At 40.3% G+C, this 22,400-nt stretch overlaps 2 protein-coding genes across 3 annotated transcripts in view; one reads left to right on the top strand and one right to left on the bottom strand.

Moving 5' to 3' along the window:
* The window catches only part of LOC132826492 (charged multivesicular body protein 3), a 181,076-nt gene that overhangs the window by 93,589 nt on the left and 65,087 nt on the right, over nucleotides 1-22,400 (bottom strand). The window lies entirely within an intron of this gene.
* LOC132826712 (E3 ubiquitin-protein ligase RMND5A) overlaps nucleotides 3,954-22,400 on the top strand; it is a 52,882-nt gene continuing 34,435 nt past the window's right edge. For both annotated transcript variants that reach the window (XM_060842953.1, XM_060842863.1), the window contains exon 1: nucleotides 3,954-4,347. In XM_060842953.1, the coding sequence (XP_060698936.1) occupies nucleotides 4,206-4,347 (142 nt within the window). In that variant the 5' untranslated portion in view covers nucleotides 3,954-4,205. The remainder of the gene's footprint in view (nucleotides 4,348-22,400) is intronic.

Below are 22,400 nucleotides of genomic sequence, written 5' to 3'. Positions count from 1 at the left end.
CAGAAGCTACCTGTGTTAGATAGGAAGATGCTTACAATCATATATATTTACAATGCTAGTTGTGTTGATGGGGATGGGTGGAGCACTGCTGTTTGGCTCACAGATGAAATCCTTTGGGTATTGTGAACTTGTCCAAAGCTGTCCCAGTAACCAGATCACCGTCTCCCCAACGTTCCAATTGTCTGTAGGAGCTGGATAATATTTTTCCAACTCTTCACAAGTTGCCATTGCCAATTACACCATTTTTTAATTTGATACTTGAATTTAAATACACTTGTGATACTGATAGAGTGCTATATCTTTGAAGATGCTGACTTTTAGATCAGACATTAAAGTGAAGTCCATGTACCTGTTTAGATGCATGTTAAAGTACTTTAGGAACCTCACCAAAAGAATTGTGGGGTGAGGGGGCTAGCCAACATCCTTTCATTGCTACAATGAAAACACATTAGCTGGTTATTCATCTGCTGTTTCACCCTAAAAAGCAACAACTTCATTTCAAAATTTAATGCCTGCAAAGAACTGTAGTATGTTATACAGATGTACAGCACAAAAACAGACCCTTCGGTCCAATTCGTCCATGCCAACCATATATCCTAAACTAACCTAGACCCATTTGCCAGCAATTGGCCCATATCCCTCTAAACTCTTCCTATTCCGATACCCATGCATATACCTTCTAAATGTTATAATTGTACCAGCCTCCACCTCTTCCTCATTCCATACACACAGCAACCTTTGAGTGAAAAAGTTGCCCTCAGGCCTCTTTTAAATCTTTCCCCTCTCACCCTTAACCTATGCCCTCTAATTCTAGACTCCTCCAATCCCAGGGAAAAGACATTGTCTATTTACCCTACCCGTTCCCCTCATGATTTTATAAACCTCCATATGGTCACCCTCAGCCTCTGAATCTCCAGGGAAAATAGCTCGAGCCTATTCTTAAAGCTCAAACCCTCCAACCATGACAACATCCTTGCAAATCTTTTCTGAACCTTTTCAAGTTTCACAACATCCTTCCAAAAAGGAGATCAGAATTGCACAAAATATTCCAAAACTGGCCTAACCAATGTCTTGTACACCTGCAAAATGACCTCCCAACTCTATACTTAATACTCTGACCAATAAAGGAAAGCATTTCAAACACCTTCTTCACTATCCTATCGACTTGCAACTCCAATTTCAAGAAACTATGAACCGAATATCCTGAAGATGTGGAAGATATTGTACAAATGCAAATTTATGGAATCATAAAATTATTAAGAGCAAAGCTATGGGGCATATATTGTTTGTGCAAGCTCTACAAAACACCATTTGAAGTGGAATTAAGTACATAGTTGAACAACATAGAAAATGCAGGCAAGTGGGATTAGGATTGACTGCATCAACACAGATGCACCTGCCGAAAATGAAGGTTCCCCTACACTGTTAATAGTGTTATCTCTGCAGATAGCAAAGCCATCTGATTATGAAGCATAATGTGAACAAGTATGAGATTATCCATTTTAGTAGCAAAATAAAGCAGGCATGTTATTGGCTGAATGGCAATAGATTGGGAAAGGGACAGGTGCAACATGACATTGGTGTTCTTGTACACCAGTCATGAAAGATAAGCATGCACGTGCAGCAGGTGGTAAAGAAGGCAAATAGTCTGATTCAAATCCAGGAGCAAGGATGTCTTGCTGCAATTGCACAAGGCCATGAAACGGGCACACATGGAGTAGTGTGTGCAGATATGGTCTCCTTATCTTAGGAAGGATGCAACAAAGGTTCATAAGAATGATTCCTGGAATAACAGGACTAATGTTTGAAGAGAGACTGGATCAGTTATGACATTCATCAGAGTTAAGAGGAATATGTTAAGAAATCTCATACAAACGTACACAACTCTAACAGAACTAGATGTAGGAAGGATGTCCTCAAGGACTGGGGAGTCCAGAACCAAGGGTCACAACTTAAAGATACAGGGTAGGTCATTTTGAACTGAGGTAAGAAGAAATTTGTTCAACCAGACTGGTAAGCCTGTGGAATTATCTGCACTAGAAAGCAGTTGCGGCCACAACATTAGAGGTTTTTAAGATGAGTTCTTAGGGCTATACGGATGAAAGAGTATGGGGAGAAAGCAGGAACCAGGTACTGAGTTGAATGATCAGCCATGATTCTGAATGGCCTACTCCTGCTCCTATTGTCTATGTCCAAGTTTTTATGTTAAACAGATAACCTGAATTGATTTTGTGTTTTATATGGGGCGAATGGTATTATGAAATGGGAAAAAGAGGCTGTTGTCATTCCTAATTAATACAAGCTGTCAGATTTGTTGAGAACAATAAACCAACTAACACTTTTGAGCTCTTTTTTCAGTATGTCAAAACAGCTTATACTCCTAAAAAGGTTTTGACAGATGTTTCCCAAGGCCTTTTCTAGCATTTGCAATTTTTAAAAAATCTATTTTTTATCACAAAAGCCAAGACCAACCTGTTCTGAGGAAAGGCCATCAGATATTAACTCTGTTTTCTCTTCTGACGCTGCCAGATCTGCTGAGCTTTTCCAGCAACTTCTGTTTTTCTTTCTATTTTTATTATGCCACACATGTGGGCACCACAAGGAAGACCAGCAGTTATTGGAAATCTCAACACTGTAGTGAATGCAGTTCATTAGATTCAAATTTTCTGCAGCCCTTTGGTCCAATCGGCTAGCAACACACACATTGTGTGGAACCAAGTCCACAGCATAGGCCAGACCATTAAACATCAGATTTATTTTCTTAAATAACATTTCAATAGAAGTGTCACCAATCCTGAGGCCAGCTTTAAAGTCAGATTTTATTCATCAAATCAAACTTCCACCAGCTACCGGGTTGTGGGGATTTGAATGTGTCTCCACAGAACAAACATGAGCTTCTGAATTACTATCAGAAAATTGTTATGGTGCAGAAGGGTGCCATTCAGCCCAACATATCCAGACGAGCTCGCTGAGCATTTTGACGAAGTGCAAATTCCCGTCTTTTTCCACATAACATGCTTTGAATTGAATGTTTCAATTAGATCAGCCAATACCCGCTTGAATGCCTCAATTTAATCTTGCTCCACCACTTTCAGGTAGCACATTCCGAACCCCTATTTGCCATGTGAAAAAAAAGTTGCCTCCTCACAGTTGATTTTTTTTTCATCTCGCTTTAATCACCACCTCTACGCAAACTTATCGACCCTTCGGCTAACCCAGTGACGATAAAAAGACACCCGCTTCCCCTTTATCCCCATTTTAATCACAAAAATTGCAACTCCACGCTAGACTCAACACTCTCAAACACCAACCTGCTTCCCGAAAACTGCCTGTTTGGTCTAACAGGACAGGAGCCAGGAGGCCGCCTGTAACATGGCGACAGCGGGTCAAAGACCGACCCAGACAGGGACACCAATACAGAAATCGTCCCAATAACACATAAACCGAAGCACAGGAAATTAAAAACAAATCTGATTAACACTTGACCGCTTTGTGATCTTTACGAGTTACCACGCTGCTCTGAAGGAAACGTTATACTCCCAACCGTACCACCCCCGGAGCAACCTTCGATCTGGTCATCGGGAGGGAACATTACAATGTGTTACGACAGGCATATCCATGATACTTTGGGAATTATCGTATTGAAGGAATCAGATTAGAATATTATACATCATTCAACGTAACGTGTGTGGTGAACATACGCTTGTTTCTCTGTATCTTTCCTTACAAATTATAACCCCCTACCCGTCTCCCCCGCAAGTGTTGATCATTGGTACCGCCCAGTGGTCGCGCGGCTGGCCGTTTGTCAGCCCCAAACAATCTCGAGTGGGCGGTACCCGACGCAGAACAGGCCGGCCACCGCCGTGGGGAGCTGCGCGACGCAGGCGCACAGCGGTTTGGACGTCCAGCTCTGCGCCTGCGTTGCGCACCCCCCCACACAGCAGCGTCGGGCTGGAGGCGGGCGGAGTTGAGGTGAGGCGCAGGCGCGGAGCGGAAGCGGGCCCGGCTGGACCGGATCGGATCGAACCGGAACGGGTAGCAGGGAGGAAGAAGAGGGGCGCAGGCGCAAAGCCGGACCCGGGAAGAAAGAGAGTGTGACACACAGGAGTCCAATCGAGCGTCCGCTTGGCGGAGCGCTCCGTCCCTGTTTGTTTACCATCCATCCTCTTCCCCTCCCCCCGACCTCCCCTGTGTCTGATTGTATTATGGAGCAATGTCTGAACGTGGAGAGGGAGCTGGATAAAGTGCTTCAGAAATTCACCTCGTATGGACAGCACTGCGACCGGACCCTGGAGGAGCTGATCGAGTACACAAGCGGCCTGAGGCAGGAGCTGACCCAGACTGGAGGTGAGCGCCGCCATGGCGACCAGGGCAACTGGGCCAGGCAGAGCAAAACTGCCAATGTATAACGGTAGCTCGGCCTGTCGTGTGTGTCTATTTGTGTTTGTGTACCTTCAAATGACTCAATGACACATTGCAGTCGGACAGGGTTATCTTCTACAACTGTCACGTTACACCCAACCGCACACGCTAAGCTTACATTGCCTTTAATTATACTGGCTCCTCTGCTTGGGTGTGTGTGTGTTTATAAGTGTGAAACGTATGTTTACATTTTGGTTGAAGTGTGTAATATTGCCATGCACTGATGAATTTGTAATTCTATGTAACATTTTACCACAACTGAGAACAAGGGTGCAATGTTCCTGAGAATTATGCACTATCAGTGCAGGGCAATATAACACATTGGACGTTGAAGCTAAAATTAATAATGTTGTACAACACTGTCCTGCACTGCTAATAAATCTTGCAACAATTTTGCACAACCATGGTGAAACTACACATGGAGTTTTGTGCACAGTTTTGGCTTCATTACTTGAGGAATGAAGCCCCTGCTTTAAAGGTGATTCAACAAAGGTTCATGAGACTGATTATTGGCATGGGGGTATTTATTTGTAAGCAGAGATTGAGTAGAATAGACATTTTTTTCAACATAGGTGAAAGCGAGTACTGCAGATGCTGGAGATTAGAGTCAAGAGTGTGGTGTTGGAAAAGCACAGCACGTCAGGCAGCATCCGAGGAGCAGGAAAATCGACATTTCAGGCAAAAGCCCTTTGTCAGGAATGAGGCTTGGAGTCTCGAGGGTGGTGAGATAAATGACAGGGGGTGGGACTTGGGGGAAGGTAGCTGAGAGTGCAATAGATGGATGCAGGTGGGTGTGAAGGTCTTGGATCGGAGGGGAGGGGTGAGTTATGTGAGAAGGAAGATGAACAGATGGGACAGATCATGAGGATGGTGCTGAGCTGAAAGGTTGGAATAGGGGTAAGGTGGGAGGGAGGGGAAAATGCAGAAACTGGTGAAATCCACTGTATTTCAACATTTCTATCCCTATAATTCTAAAGGGGTTATGAAAGTAGACAAACCTGCATATACAAATAATTTGAAGTTGGCAAAACTAGTTGACAGCAGCTGAGTTAAAACATGTGGGATTTTTTTTGTGAAAAGGGGGATAGGGTACAAAAACAAGGATGTACTGTCAAACCTGGTTTGGTTTCAGTGTGAGTATTGCATCTAGTATTAAATGTCATACTTTGGGAAGGATGTGAAGGCTTTAGAGAGAACAGAAAGGATGAGGAACTTCATTGCACAAGACACATGTGTTTCATTGAAAAATCATTATGGTTTCTTATACTGCATTTGTGGCACAAGTGAAACAAGCCAATAATTTATAACATAAATAATCTTTTTATTATTTTGTACTTTATTTTTATGATTGCATGAATGTTTCAGTCTGCAAATAATTACAATACATTGTAAAATGCAGGTTCCCTTATTTGTAAAATAGAAATGGAAGGCTGACAGCACCTTACATTTTGTTTAAAAGTTTGTAGATCATATGTTGTCAGGTTGAGTCAGTTAAATTCTCAATTATTTACATGGTATATGATTTTGCAAAGGATTGCACTGTGTTGCCTTGTTTGTATATCTCACTTGGGACTGACATTTTTCCTTTAACTTAATTGTATATTTACTTCTGTGTAGATTGTGGCCAAGATGTGACAATCCAAGGTAGAATTCAAGTTTTCTCTTGAAGTTTTCACACATTCATTGTTTAAAAACAGCAGATTATAACGGCATCTATGAAGAGAAACAGTAAATGTTCATCAGATCATTGGCCTTTCCATCAGAACAACTTTTTGATTATCATGATGTTTGGTGTCAGAGTAACTTTGATACGTGTTTCTAAATGCTTTCTAGCTTGTTCGCATGTTCTTTGGGTACGTCAAAACTTTCTAAATGGGCATAGTGGTCTTATAACTATTACAAGACAGTAAATAGGTCAGTTTATGATATGTTGTAGTACTTGATGAGACTAAGCATTTAAAATCTTTAACTGGCTCTCTGAAGCATTTAGCACATTTGGCAATCTCATTTGAAATTACTTTGAATGAGCTATCCTAACAATTTAATGTAAATTGGAAGAGTTGGGGCTCTTGGAGAAGGAAAAGTGAAGGGAGACTTTCAGAAGTATTCAAAATTCAGAATGGACCTAGGTGTAGAAGGGATTATGGACCGTAATTGGCAAAAGAAACAATAGAAAGATGCATAGAAAGATGCATAGAATGGTTCGAATCTGGAATGTATATCCTGAGGTTATGGTGGCGATAGATTTAGTCAAGATATTCAAAAAGGACATATCATTTCCTGACCAAAAAAAAATGTGCAGGACAATGGAATAAAGGCAGCGGGGGGGGTTGGCACTAAGTGAATTGTTCTTGCGGTAAAACAGGAGGTAAAAAGATCTCTGGTGTAGCCATTCTCTGGTTATTTTCTTTATGTCATGTTTACAAGTGTAAGGGTTGACCTAATCAAAACAAACATTTAACATTCTTAACAGCATTGATAGTATAGATGCCAGGAAGATGTTTCTTTTGACCAGAGGATCCAGAAATATGAATCAGAATTTTGACTGAAATTAAAAGTAATTTCTTCCGTCTAAACGGTTATGAAGTTTTGTACTTCTGTACTCCTGAAAACTATGGATGTTGAGTAGATTTAAGTCAAAGTTTCATATTTTTAGGAATCTAAGAGGTATATAGGGACATGGGGGTAATGCAGGAAGTAGTAACAGGAAATCAGCAAGTCATATTTAATAGTCGAATAGGCTTGAAGGGCTGAATGACCTGCCAGAGGAAGTGGTCGACGTGGGTACATCGTATAAAACATTTGTACAGTTAAATGGATAGGAAGGTTTAGAGCGACACAGGCCAAGTGCAGGCAAGTGGGACTCATTCAGTTTAGGAAACCTGGGCGGCATGGACTCTAAGACCTAACCCTCCCATCTTTCATCTATGTATTTACCATGTGCTGCACTGCAGTGATACCACAGTAGACTGATGGTACAGTGCATGTTTCAACCTAAAATTTAACTGTTACAGGTGTTCAGTCTTTGTGCACACCATGCTGTGAGAGTGGTAATATTAGTTGTTTGATGGACAGTCATGATGTAACACAACAAGGAATTGACATAAATTCATCAATCAGAAAATCTTGATTATTGTAAATTGGCTATTATGCACTCAAAAATCATTGCCTATAGTTTTTAAAATCTTTTATTACAAATTAAGCTATATTTCAATAGTGTAGTCATAAGATTTTAGGAAAGTATCATGTATCATCAATTTTGAGGTTGTAGTTGAGGTTTTATTTACACTAAGTTTACATAATATTGAATATGAATTTTTGTGTTCCCACTTGAACTTCGCAAGTGTTAAAAGCATAGCTAGATTATAGCATACTGACTAAAGTTTTCTAAACTTTACTGACTAAAGTATTGGTATCAAACATTCTAACAAAACATTTGGTAGTCTCCCCTAATTTTGCCTTATGTGCTTTGTAATGATGTTCAAAATATTTCAGTGTCCCACTATGTTAAACACCTTATGCTAAAATAGTTTTTCTTTTGTTTGCATTTGCTGAAATCTTGTGCTGTGATTTTCTTATAAGTGATTTACATTAAACTAAATTTCTTCTTCTGTGATAAGTAGGTGCTTGATCAAACTGCAACTGATTTTAATAGATTTTGTTGGAAATAGAATGGATAGGTAGTAATAGTGATGTATTTGCATTAATTGTGCAGTAACTTTTATGTGTGGTCTAAAGAGTTGGCAGTTGAATATTAGGATGGGTTAGATGCAAGATTAACCTGAAACATTGCTGTATGTTCATTTGTTTTCATTAGTGTTCGCTCTTGCTGATGCTTAAACTGCCCTCTTCATAAAGCAGATTCAATTCAACAGTAGGAACAAACTTTCTAAGCAGTTGAGATCTGAATGCTGTAATTGTATGCGTTTGGGATACCTGTGCTTGTGAAAACTTCAATTCGTGCAGTTTTATTAATACATTGGACTTAAATACAAGTCTTGCTTTCTTTCACTGACAGTGCTTATGTGGTGACTTTCATGACTCTAAGATGTTCCAAAGTATTTCAGAGTCAACAACATATCTTTTGGAATTTCATCATTGTTGCAATGTAAGAAATGTGGCATTAAATATGTGCACAGAAAAATCTCTCAAACAATTATGTGGCAGTGACTAGAAGACTAGAAATCACTTTGATTGTTGAATGATAGGTAACATTACGTTGTAAGCAATGGGAAATGTCCACAGTCACTGGCAGAGAAAGTGTTTGGGTCCTTTATTTGGGGTTTTGTGTTCGTGCTTTTGTGCTTGAATCAACTCTACAGCATAAGTAAATGCAATTGGAATTATATGATGTGGAGGAGCCTGGGTTGGATAAAGTGTTGGACTATAACCTGGTGTTGTGTGATTGGTGTTGTCAGAAAGTTATAGCCAACCCAATTTAAATGTCTTATTTACGACAATTGTACCATATACTAGTAAGATATTATGTCAAATGAAACATCTAGTTTTTTATGAGGTGAGGTTAATTGTACATTTTCTTAATTATGCTTACATAGCCTGAATGTTATCTGTTCCTGAATCTTGAATCACAATGTCCTTTGCACTATGTGGTTCGATTAGTGTTAACTCTCTTATATATTGTAACTTGATAGTTACTGTTCAATTTCTTTGCTTTTTCTTTAGTCTGGGAAATGTGCTTTGTCCTTTTGTTTAATAACAATGGTGTAGATCTTCAGTTCCACATAATTTGTAGTTCTTCCCATTTTTCCTTGTTTTCTGTTTTTCTTTTTCTACTCCATGTTGATATTCCATTTCCACAATACAAGCTACCTGATCGTGTAAATCACCATTGTTAGGAACAGGATCCACTGGGGTGCTTTTATTTTATTTTCTACTTTAGGAATGCTAAGACCAGTTGTGCTTAAGATGAGCCAAACTAGGGACAAACATGAAATTTGGCAAGCCTGGAAATTCATTGTGTTACTTGCATACTTTGTACCTTACTTTCCATTTTAGTATTCCTAAACTTCTGTGTGCGATGAAAAGCACATATATTTTTCTCCTGCTGTTGTCTCCCTTTCTATTTTTATAGATAAGTCTTACTTAGCTGTGCTCCAGTGAATGCAAACATTGTCCTGAGTCTCAAAAAACAACATTATTACTTAAATTTTTATGCAACCATCTGTCTAAGCTGACAGTGTGCTTGACAGTCCATCATTTGTGTTTGTCATCATTTTGTGTCTCCACGTGAGCTTTTCAAAAACGGTCACTGGTTTTTCCCCATTGATTTCCTTCCTTGCTTATCTTCAGTTCATTTGCCTGATATTGCTGCCTAGTTGAAATCAATGAACTGTGAATTTAGCATGAATCTGGAACCTACTTGAGTTGATAGCTTATATCGCAATTCCTTCAGTGTTGCTGGCGCAAAATCTTAGACGTCCGTCCCTAACAGTATCATAGGTATACCTACACCAAATGGACAGCAGCAGTTCAAGAAGGTAGCCCACCATGACTTTCTCAAGGGCACCTAGAAATGGACAATAAATGCTGGCCAAGCCAGTGATGTCCACACCCTCTGAGTGAATAAATTAAAAAATTCACTCCAGGAATTTACCAAAGCTCCTTAGTTGCTCCTTCTGAACCATGTCGAAGTACAAGGGCTCAGATACATGGCAACTCTCCCTTGCAAGCTATTCACCAGTCTGAGTTAAAAATATATCACTGTTCCTTTACTGTTGTTGGGTCAGAGTTCTGGAACTCACTCGCTAATGTCATTGTTGGTATTTCACACCAAATGGTCTGCAGCGATTCAAGAAGTTAGCTTGGCATCAACATCTGAAGATCAGTTAGGGATGGGCAATAAATGCTGGCCCAGCCAACAAAGCCCACATACTATGAATAATTTTTAAAAATAAGACCTTCCGTGCTCCCCTGGCTTGCTACAGTATTTTATTTGTGACTGTCATAAACTTTTTTTGCTTCAATTTGTTTTTGGATAATCGGGAGCAGTTTAACCACTTTTTTTTAGTGTAGAGACATGTCTACATCATGCTTGTGGAATCTTGTTTTTGAATGCCTCCAGTGATTTTCTTTCAGGAAGCTGTATCCAGTCCAGCCGTACCAGATTACCTCTTGACTCCCTTCAATTTAGAAACTTTACTCCTCAACTATCTTTGCCTTTTCCACAATGATGCTAAATTAACTATTATGGTCATTATCTCCAAAATAGTCATCTCTGCCACTTCATCCACTTGCCCAGCTTCATTTCCTAAGACTGAATCTGGAATTGCACCTCCTCTTTTCCTATTGTATGCTGACTCAGAAAAAATGTTCTCTTGATTTTGAAAAAAAGCCCATGGAGTTTGAGGATCATTTACAAAGTTGACTTTGTATTTTTTATCACTTATCTTGATGTAATTACTACTACATTTGGATTCAAGTTCCATGATGTGGAAGTCCGGTGTTGGACTGTGGTGGACTAAGTTAAAAATCGCACAACACCAGATTATAGTCCAACAGGTTTATTTGGAAGTATGAGCTTTCAAAATGCTGCTCCTTCATCAGGTAACTAGTGGGGCAGGATCATAAGACGCAGAATTTATCGCAAAAGATTGCAATGTCCTGCAATTAAAGTGATATATTGAACAAACCTAGATTGCTGTTAAGTCTTCCATTTTTTAGAATGGGTTGCAGGTTTTGGTTCATTAATATTTAAATCCCTCACATGCGCACACAAATCTATGGCTGAATTTACATTTGCAGATATATTCTATTTTTGCTGAGAAAGCACACACCCTGCAGGCAGTCAATCCAAGTAATATTTTATCAATTCCTGCTTTGGAAACAGGACCAGTCTGACTCAAGATTGGGATACAGACAGACTCTATCCTCACACCTTTGATCCATTGTCTGAGCTGAGATGTTATAAAACCTTAAATTATCTCAAGAATATGACTTAAAAGAAGTCCTAGGATTTACATATTAGTGAACCAAAATCTGCAATGCATTCTAAAAGAATTAATGGCAATCTAGTTTGTTCAATGTATCGTTTTAATTGCATGACAATGTGATCGTTTGCTATAAAGACTGTGTCTTATGATCCTGCCCCACAAATTAGCTGATGAAGGATTAGCGCTAGTGCTTCAAAATAAATCTGTTGGACTATAACCCAGTGTTGTGTGATTTTTAACTTCCAATTCCATGTCTATCCACCAAGGCTTAGGAGCATTATTGTTTTCCCCTAGATCTCTACATCTGCAGACAATAAAGAATATTTAAAAGATAAATAAGCAGTACAAGTGTGAATAACACTGTTGCTTGGGTTTTCTTTGCCATGTTTGGATCTCTAGAGCTGTAAACTGGAACCCAGCATGATAATCTTACTTCCTTAAACCTCATGCACTGAAATGGACAATCTCTTAAAAAAGAGACACCTTTTTAAACTAGGCATACTGAAGTGAGATATTTCCTGGTGAGTGAGTGCCAGAAACAACATGACTCATTACATTGCAATTTGTAATAGGATTCAACACAAATAATCAACATTTTAATTAAGTGTGAAGAAATTTATAAACACACACTTCTTACATAATCTGATCTCTCGGCAACCCAAATGCTTCGTATTGGAACACTTCTAAGTTTAACAGCACTTTAAGTTGTAATGGAGGAAATGTAAAAGCCAGTTTGTGCGTGCATGTGGATGGTTTGGCAAAATCTATCTGCTCTGCTGATAGTTACATTGAACTATTGTGTCCAACAGGGCAATGAGCTTTGGCTTTATGTCACATCTATAGGATGTAAAATTGATTTTTCTTTAAAGAAAGGAGTGTTTTCTGTATGCTTGACAAATCTATTGGAATTCTTTGAGGATGTAATTGGCAGAGTTGATCAGTGGAGACCATGGATGTGGTTTATTTGGACTTTCAGAAGCTTTCAATGAATGCTAGCAAGAGTAAACTCATAAGAGATTAATAAGACCATAAGTTGTCAAAGCGGAGTTAGGCCATTTAGTCTATTGAGTCTGCTCCTCCATTTAATCATGGCTACTATGTTTCTCAAACCAGTTTTCATGCCTTCTGCTCGTAACTTTTGATACCCTTACTGATGAAGAATATATCTGTCTCTGTCTTCAGTGCGCTCAGTCATGTGGCCTCCACAACATCTGTGGCAATAAATTCCACAGATTTATAATGTTCTGACTGAAGATATTTCTCCTCATCTCAGTTTTAAAAGGTAATTTCTTCACTCTGAGGCCATGACCTTCGTAGAATCCAAGAAAATTCTAACAGAAAGGATGTTCTTTGTGGTGGAGGAGTCCAGATCGGGGCGATAGTTTAAGGGGTATAAGTGGTGAGCCTTTTGGGATTGAGATGAGAAATTTCTTCACCCAGAGAATGGTGAGCCAATGGAATTCACTACCACAGAAAGTGGTTGAGGCCAAAATATTGTGTTTTCGATAAGGAGATAGGTATAGTTCCTGTGGCTAAAAGAATCCAGGAGTTATGGGGAGAGGGTGGAATTATGGTGTTGAGTTGAATGATCAGCCATGAACATAATGTATGGTGGAGAAGGCTTAAGTGTTGAATGGCCTACTTTTGTCTTCCATGTTTCTAACTCTATCAGAACTGCGAGGTTTTCTTGAGTGGAAGAAAGAAGAATTTTGTTAACTACTGCTGCAAAAAATAAATGAACTATGGCATCAAAAACACATAGGTGACAAGCTTAAAAAGAAGGGGGTGATGCTTTATACACCGACAAAGATGTAACGGGAGTAACACTTTTTAAAGCTCTTGGCATTCGTGAGATGTTAGACTTTAAATTTGAGTCCTAACTTTTATTTGTTTCTTCAGCAGTGTCGAGGTTTAGAGATTGAGTGACCAGTGCATGTTTGTAGTTCCAGCTTGCTTTTTCACTAGCCACTGGTTTTTGTGTTTGAGAGAAAGAAGTGGAAAGGGTTTGAAAAATCACAGAACACCAGGTTATGGTCCAACAGTTTATCTGCAAGCATGAGTGTTCGTAACGCTGCTCCTTCAGGTGGTTGTGGAGAAGGAGTGCCTTTCAATTCTTGCTTGAAAATCAATTTTCCCTCTCTCTGTTCTTATGCACCAAGAAGTATTGATGTAGGTTCATTGTGTATTTCTGAGTTGCTCATAGTTGTTTCCAAGCTGGATAACTGGCACCTGAGCCTTTCATCTTACAATATGTGAAATTATCATGTTTAAATTAAACATGATATAAATTTCTTCATGTCTGTTTATTTGGTTTCACTCTAGTCACAGCAGTGAATTGAGGTCAGTATTTGTCCTTTCTAAAAGTCACTTGAATCCATGAAGATCTTGGGTGTTAAAATCAGATGATGGAAGTAGAATATTTATAGTCCATTTTATGCTATGATCATAGCAAGCAGTCCATATCCTGAATAATTTTGAACCCTTCCCCTCTGACCATCTCTTTTCCAAGGGGTGCAGCCTCCACTTCTCCAGTCATAATTCTTCAGCCACTGACCTATTCTGCAAATTTTCCTGCAGCCTCTCTCAAGCCATCTCATTCTTTGTAAGTGTGGAGTCGAGGATTGGACAATAGAGTGAACAGAATAATAAATACAGTAATCATTGCTAATTAACTGTTACAATATAGTCACATCCCATAAACACACTCCTTTGCAAAAAAGCAAATTCAGGTCAGATTTTTTCATGTGCAATGCCTGCAATAGAAAGAGAAACCCCAGCTTCTAGCTGTAACCACGAGAGGGGAGAAAATAGCTTCTACTACTTCAAAACCAGCAGTTTCAGCAATCTAAAAGCTTAAAAAAAACCCTAGAAATCCTGGACTGAAGAGCTGGCTTTACCCATCCAGGCTGCTTCTGTTTTTACAACCCTTCCTTAAAAAAAATCCCAAGGCCTCTCAATCTCTTAACATTACCACAGAGTAATTGGCACCTCTCATTCAATCTCTTTCTGAAAAGAAACCAGATCAAAATACGTCTCTTAAAGCCATAACATCGTCACAGTTATCATTAACTTGCTTGCTTTTATAGTGTGTTAACAATCATAAAGCTCATGTTTAATTAACTGCTCTTTCGACCTATCCTGTTACTGTCTGTAATTTGTGCATATATAAGACCAAGTCCCACAGTCTGGCACCCCCCCATTAAAATTATTTCCTTTGTTTTGTGCCCCCTCTTATCCTTTTCTTCCGAAATGAGGTACCATGTAAGGAACAGGACCAACTAACAACCAGAATCTTGGAAGCGGCTGCACTGGTGTGGTGACCATGCTGTCTTCATAATCATTATCTTTCAGATTTAAAACCTGTTTGAAGTAATCAACAAAGTACATTCAGTAATGTGGACCAGAAATGCCTGATCACATCACATTTAATCCACAATATAATCTATTCAAAGCTCATACCCAATATTGCTTTTCAAAGAGAAGTTTAATTAATTTGACAAAGTGCCATGATTTTGGACCAATGAAACTGTCATGAACCAAACAGATCAGCTTGTGTATGATGTGACTGAAACATCACAAATTTATTGATTTTTAAGTAGGTCTTGAATTAGGGTTTCTTGCCCTTAAAGATGTTTCCATGTAGAAGCAGCTTAGTTCTGATGGTAATTTATTTTGAGCAGTGGATTATAGGTAATCCAAGATGGAGGACAGGAAAACTTTCTGGCTGTAACAGTTGTTCCTTTTTTTTTGAGGTATTTTAGATGCTGCAGGTGATTTCCTTGAATTGCAGGAGCAGCAATTACTGTTTCATGTGCCTTTGCATTGTCTTAGAACTTTGGGGAAAAAAAAAGTCAAAACAACAGCAGGTTTAAAAGGGAGAAGAACATACAAAGGAAGCACATTGTAAGGACAGTGCAGGAGAGAGAGAGAGAAAGAACCAGCATAGTTACTGCCTTTGCTGTTTTGAATTCATGTATCTCTGGACATCGGAGTGTGTCTGGGGAAATTAACAAAGTGAAATTCACAACTAATATTGGAGGAACCTGAGCTAGTGAGGGCAGGAATAGGAGGATAGAGCAAATGAATGTATGGCTGAGGAGCTGGTATATGGGAGAAAGATTCACATTTTTGGATCATTGGAATCTCATTTGGGGTAGAAATGATCTGTACAAGAAGGATGGATTGCACCTAAATTAGAAGGGACTAATATACAGGGAAATTTGCAAGAGCTGCTCGGGAGGATTTAAACTAGTAAGGTGGGAGGGTGGGACCCAGGGAGAGAGTGAGGAAAGAGATGTATCTGAGACTGGTACTGTTGAGAACAGAAGAAAGTCAAACAGTGAGGGCAGGCAGGGACAAGGTAGGGCTAATAACTTAAACAGCATTTATTTCAATGCAAGGGGCCTAACAGGGAAGGCAGATGAACTCGGCTCATGGTTACGAACATGGGGCTGGGGTATCAGAGCAATTACAGAAACATGGCTCAGGGATGGGCAGGACTGGCAGCTTAATGTTCCAGGATACAAATGCTACAGGAAGGATAGAAAGGGAGGCAAGAGAGATGGGGAAGTGGCATTTTTGATAAGGGATAGCATAACAACTGTGCTGAGGGAAGATATTCCCAGAAATGCATCCAGAGAAGTTATTTGGGTGGAACTGAGAAATAAGAACGGGATGATCACCTTATTGGGATAATGTTATAGACTCCCTAATAGTCAGAAGGAAATTGAGAAACAAACTTGTAAGGAGATAGAGTCATAGAGATGTACAGCATGGAAACAGACCCTTCGGTCCAACATGTCCATGCCGACCACATATCCCAACCCAATCTAGTCCCACCTGCCAGCACCTGGCCCATATCCCTCCAAACCCTTTCTATTCATATACCCATCCAAAATGCCTCTTAAATGTTGCAATTGTACCAGCCTTCACCACTTCCTCTGGCTGCTCATTCCATATACATACCACCCTCTATGTGAAAAAGTTGCCCCTTAGGTCTCTTTTATATCTTTCCCCTCTCACCCTAAACCCAAGCCCTCTAGTTCTGGACTCCCCGACCCAGGGAAAAGACTTTGCCTATTTATCCTATCCATGCCCCCCATAATTTTGTAAACCTCTATAAGGTCACCCCTCATCCTCCAACGCTCCAGGGAAAACAGCCTCAGCCTCTCCCTATAGCTCAAATCCTCCAACCCTGGCAACATCCTTGTAAATCTTTTCTGAACCCTTTCAAGTTTCACGACATCTTTCAAATAGGAAGGAGACCAGAATTGCACGCAATATTCCAACATTGGCCTAAACAATGTCCTGTACAGCCGCAAAATGACCTCCCAACTCCTGTACTCAATACTCTAACCAATAAAGGAGAGCATACCAAATGCCGCCTTCATTATTCTATCTATCTGCGACTCCACTTTCAAGGAGCTATGAACCTGCACTCCAAGGTCTCTTTGTACAGCAACACTCCCTAGGACCTTACCATTAAGTGTATAAGTCCTGCTAAGGTTTGCTTTCCCAAAATGCAGCACCTCGCATTTATCTGAATAAAACTCCACCTGCCACTTCTCAGCCCATTGGCCCATCTGGTCAAGATCCTGATGTAATCTGAGGTAACCCTCTTTGCTGACCACTGCACCTCCAATTTTGGTGTCATCTGCAAACTGTACCTCTTGTACTCGCATCCAAATCATTTATGTGGGGGATCTAAGATGGCGGCGATCTGAGAAGATCACACTGCAGAGCTTCGCATCGCAGCAGGAGCAGGACAGTCCTTTAACCCACCCAACCCAGGTCATCAGGATTTCTTGGGTCGTTGGAAGATTGTGGAGCCCAAAGAAACATTTAAAAATTGACTTACCCGTATTTTCAGCTGTCCAGAAATGCCTAAAAATGGAGGTGGAGCATCTGAGGCTGGGCCTGCAGCTCAGCCTGCAGCAGCCTCAGAGCAGATTACACTCCAGGACTTGATGAACCAGCTCTCGAAATCTCACGAGATCTTGGGGAAACAGATTGAAGAGAAGCTGGCTCCAGTCTCTCTCATGCTGCAGAAGCATGAGCAGCAGCTGGGAGACCTGGAGAAAAGGACGGATGAGGTGGAGCACAGGGTCACAGTGGTGGAAGCTGATGCCAGATCAATGCCCTTGTCCTTTCCTGGTGCGGTTCCATCATTATCGGGATAAGGAGAGAGTCATGGAGGCTTCCAGACTCCAGGGCAAGGATCCAAAGGCCGTAATTTTCGAGGGGTCTAAGGTCATGTTTTATTCAGGACTTTTCAGCGGCGGTGATCCAGAAACGAAAATCGTATGATGGTGTTAAGAGAAGATTGAAGGAGCCTGGGATTCAGTACTCCCCGAGATATCCGGCAGTGCTTCGGATCACCTTAGATGGATTCATGCATCTCTTTGACACATCGGACAAGACAAGAGACTTTGTGGACAAACTAACCTAATTTAAACAGTTGTGGTATGTATAAATATTGTTGCTTGGGTATGCGTTTATCATTCTGTAAAAGAAATGGAGGAAATCCGGTTGGAGCTTTGTTTTTCCTCTTTTTTTTCCCTCTATTGATAATAATTTGGTTCAAACTATGTCTGGCGGTGGTTAAGATGTACATTTTAAATTTCTAAGTTAAGACATACCAAAGGGTGGGTGGGGTATTTATTCCCCCTTTTTTAATAAAAGAATGTTTTTTTTATTCATATTGATGTTCTATGGAGTGTTTATTGTTTTTAGCTTGTGCTTGCGATGCGGCTCTAGCTGGGAGAAGTGAAGGCGGTTGAGATGGTTAGATGCCTATTTATGGGCAGTTCAGGATGGGTAGTTGCCCCCTCCGGGCAGGGGGTGCGTTCCCCTACTCAGCGCTATTGGCGCTTTATATGTTGATTTGTTTTCTGGTTTTTGTTGTTTTTTTTATTTTTAATAATTTTGTATGTTTGTTAAATGTAGTGGTTTTAGTTTATGCAGTTTTTATATTTGGTGGACGATGCGACACTAAGGCTCAGCAGTTTGTGGTTCGGGTTCCTCCTCTCTGGAATTTAAATGTAATTGCAGAAGATTATGGCTAATGATTTGATTAAATGGTGTACCTGGAATATCAAGGGAAGTCACTCACCAATTAAGAGGAAGAAGGCACTTTTGAGACTTAGGAAGGAGAAGGTGGATATTGCTTTGTTACAGGAGACACATTTGGATGACAAGGAGCATTTGAAATTACAGCAGAATGGCTTTGACCGAGTTTATTTTTCATTATTTAATACCAGAAGTAGGGGAGTGGCTATATTGGTAAGGAAAAATCTCTCATTTAAATTGATGGAATGTGTTAAAGACACATACAGGAGGTTTGTAATTCTTAAAGCCTTGATAAATGGGGAAGAATATGGCATTTTAAATGTTTATTGTCCCCCAGCTCATCCTCTTAAATTCTTGGTAGGGGGAGACTTTAACTGCTCATGGACCCCACAGTAGTTGCCTAAAAGTCCCTCGATACCCTCTGCACAAACTAAACAATTATTGGGTTTGTGTGGGAAATTAGGGTTGGTGGACGTCTGGAGGTGTCCCCACCTTACAGGTAGGGATTTCACGTTTTTCTCCAATCCGCATAGATGTCACAGGAGGATTGATTTTTTTTTCTGACCCCTGCGGTAACCCTGGATTTGGTGGCATCCTGTACGATTGGTAATATTGGCATCTCTGATCATGCTCCAGTGTACCTCATTATTAAAATTAAGGATGTTACAGTGGATTCAAGTTACTGGTGAATGGACCCCTTTATTCTCAAGGACAGCAAGTTTGTGGAGTATTTCTCTAGGGAATTTCAGGCATTCTTAGGCATCAACATAGACTCGGTTGATAGCTCATCTGTTCTCTGGGAACCTGCCAAAGCTTTTGCCAGGGGGTTAGTTATTTCATATTCCACAAGTAGAAAACGGCAGAAGGGTGAGCAGCAACGTCTCCTTGAAACATGGTTGAAGGCAGCCAAGAAGGCCTATTTTGACAGACCCTCGTTGGTCAAACTACAGAGGATTACGGCACTGTGGTCTACACTAAATTCCATGCTCACGCAGACGGCAAAGAAGGAGCTGGCTTTTGCAAAGCAAAGGTTATATGGGCATGGTGACAAGCCAGGCAAATACTGAGCACAAACCATTACAGCAATTAGGGAAGGGTCTGGGAACCTAACATGTGATTCTAAAAAGATTAATGTGGCGTTCCAGAGATTATACTCTAAATTATGTCAGTCTGAGAATTGTGAGGAGGGGCAGGCCAAAATGGAATCCTTTTTTTAGAGATCTGAAGCTCCTGGGTGTGACTCCCAAACAACAGTCCTTTCTCAATGCCCCATTATCAGAGCAAGAAGTGCAGGAAGCTGTGAGGCAGCTTCAGAATGGAATGGCGCCTGGTCCTGATGGACTTCCCAGTGAATTCTATAGGGAATTTATAAGTATACTGTCAGGCCTGACGCTGAATGTGTTTAATGATTCATACAGTCATGTTTGTCTCCCACCATCTCTGAGAGAGGCCAATATTTCACTTTCCCTTAAAAAAGGGAAGAATCTGGAAGACTGTGCTTCATACAAGCCCATCTCGCTCTTAAATGTGGACTTTAAGATCCTCTCTAAGGCTCTTGCATTAAGGTTGGAGACTGTGTTGCCCTCTATTATTAAAGAGGATCAGACGGGCTTCATAAAGAGTTGCAGATCCTCCAATAACATTAGGAGGCTGCTTAATGTAATTCAAGCATGCCAACAGCAGTCAATACAGGGATTGGTGATTTCTTTAGATGCAGAGAAGACATTTGACTGAGTTGAATGCTGTACCTTTTCTATACTCTAGACCAGTTTGGTCTGGGCGAAGTTTTCATAAGATGGAAAAAGGTTGTCTACAGTGTACCTCTCGCTGCGGTCATTACCAACGGGGTGGATTAAGCAATTTTAATATTTTTAGGGGTAGCTGGCAGGGCTGTCCCCTTTCACCATTACTTTTTACATTGGTGATTGAACTGTTGGCAGAGGCCATTCATGGGGATCTCAATATATCAGCTCCAGAAGTGGGGTCAAAACTACATAAGATCTCGCTGTATGCAGATGGTCTAATTTTCTTGACAAATCCAGCAGTTTCAGTGCTTGCCTGATACAATGCATTTATGCGTTTGGCCCTTTTTCAGAGTATAAGATTAACTTTGCTAAATCAAAGCTATGCCTATGGGTGGTCTTACGAAAGAGCTGGCCCTTGAGAGTGACTATAGATTCCCATTTAGGTGGTCACAGGGGGGTTGTGTGTATTTGGGCATATTCATTCCTCCAGTTCTGGATTGGATGTTCAAAACCACTTTTACTCAATTATTTGAAAAAAACTAAACAAGATCTCCAAAGATGGGAGGCACTTGAAGTCTCATGGTTGGGTCGGATAGCGCTTATTAAGATGAATATTCTCCCTTGTTTGCTATACCCTATACAGATGCTCCCCCTGATTTTCAATAAATAAACACTCAGGAAACTGAACAGTTGGTTCAACTCCTTTATCTGACATCGTAAACGGTCCCTCTTTAAATTAGCCCAACTGCAGTTACCTCACAGATTGGGGGAAGTAGACCTTCTGGACATTAAAAATTACCAATTAAGCTCGCTTATGACTTAGGTGAGTGATTGGGTTTGTGGGGATCCTCTTTCAATATGGCTAGATATCGAAGTCTCCCAGGCAAGGTGCCCCCTTACCAGCTTGCTGTTTTTGGACAAGGTGAGGACAGTTAGGGAATATTGCCATAACCCAATAGTCATCAATACTGTTAAAGCTTGGAGAGCAATTCGGCAGAGGGAAGGTAATATTGGCAAACATCTTTGTTTACACCTTTAGTGGGTATGCCGAGTTTTCAACCAGGTGCGATAGATTCAGCGTTTAAACGTTGGGCAGCTAGGGGTATATCTTGAACGGGTGATTTATTTGAGGGAGATGTAATGATGTCCTTCAATCAGTTAGTACAGAAGTACGAGTTACCTAATAGAGACCTCTTTCGTTTTTTTTCAAGTTAGGGATTTTATTAAAAAAAAACACACTTTTGACTGATCCCTACAAATCTGACATAGTAAGAGGGGTACTAAGGGCTAAGAGTACACTCTCTGTCAGTACTCTATATCCCAATTGGGGGGTGCCACCTCAGATGAGTCTGATCGACTCTGTAAGATATGAGAAAGAGAGCTGGGTGTTGAAGTTTCTTCAGAGGCATGGGAGGATATTTGGGAGAATGCAAGGAAGATATCAATTTGCAATAGGACCCATGCTTTACAGTTGAAGATTCTCCACAGGGTCCACTTAGCCCCAGACCATTTGTCAAAATTTAAACCAGGTGTATCTTCAGCATGTCCCAAGTGCAAAGTCTTTGGTCTTGTGACAGGCTTCAAACATATTGAAACATTGTGGTGGATGCAATGGAGAGGATTTTAGGTGTAGGGGTGGAGAAGGACCCTATTTTGCTCCTTTTGGGCCTATCCATTGTATTTCTTGCAGACTCGCATAAGGGAAAACTTTTCAATATTCTTACCTTCTGTGCAAAGAAGAATATCTTGCTAAGTTGGAAATCAGAAAACCCCCCCAGGCTTGTCGGGTTGGTGGAAGATTGTTATGGAGCATATTCCCCTGGATTTTCTCACAAATATGGTACACCACAAAACTGAGAATTTTTACAAGACATGGCAACCCTTTTCGAAATACCTGGACACAGATTTATCTGCCACACTAACAAGGGTTTTTATAAAGCCGTAACGATTGTGCTTCATGAGTCCAATATCCAAGGAGGAGGAACTGTGAATGTATGAGTGTTTTGTTTGGCTGGGCTGAGTTATTACTATTTATTTGTTTGTTAGGTATTTATTTAGTTAGTTAAATAGTTAGTTTAGGTTTTTTTTAATTTTATACTTCTCTATATATGCTTATACATTCGTATAGGAGGGTGGGCTGGGGAATTTTTTTTATTATTTGGGTTTAGTTTTGTACTGTTTTGAATTGCATTGTTTTGTATTTGTTGCAATATTT

This window comes from Hemiscyllium ocellatum, chromosome 1 (genome assembly GCF_020745735.1).
Source record: "Hemiscyllium ocellatum isolate sHemOce1 chromosome 1, sHemOce1.pat.X.cur, whole genome shotgun sequence".
Taxonomy (NCBI): Eukaryota; Metazoa; Chordata; class Chondrichthyes; order Orectolobiformes; family Hemiscylliidae; genus Hemiscyllium; species Hemiscyllium ocellatum.
The sequence above is the reverse complement of the archived record's forward strand: the minus strand, read 5'-3'. Positions and strand labels throughout refer to the sequence as shown.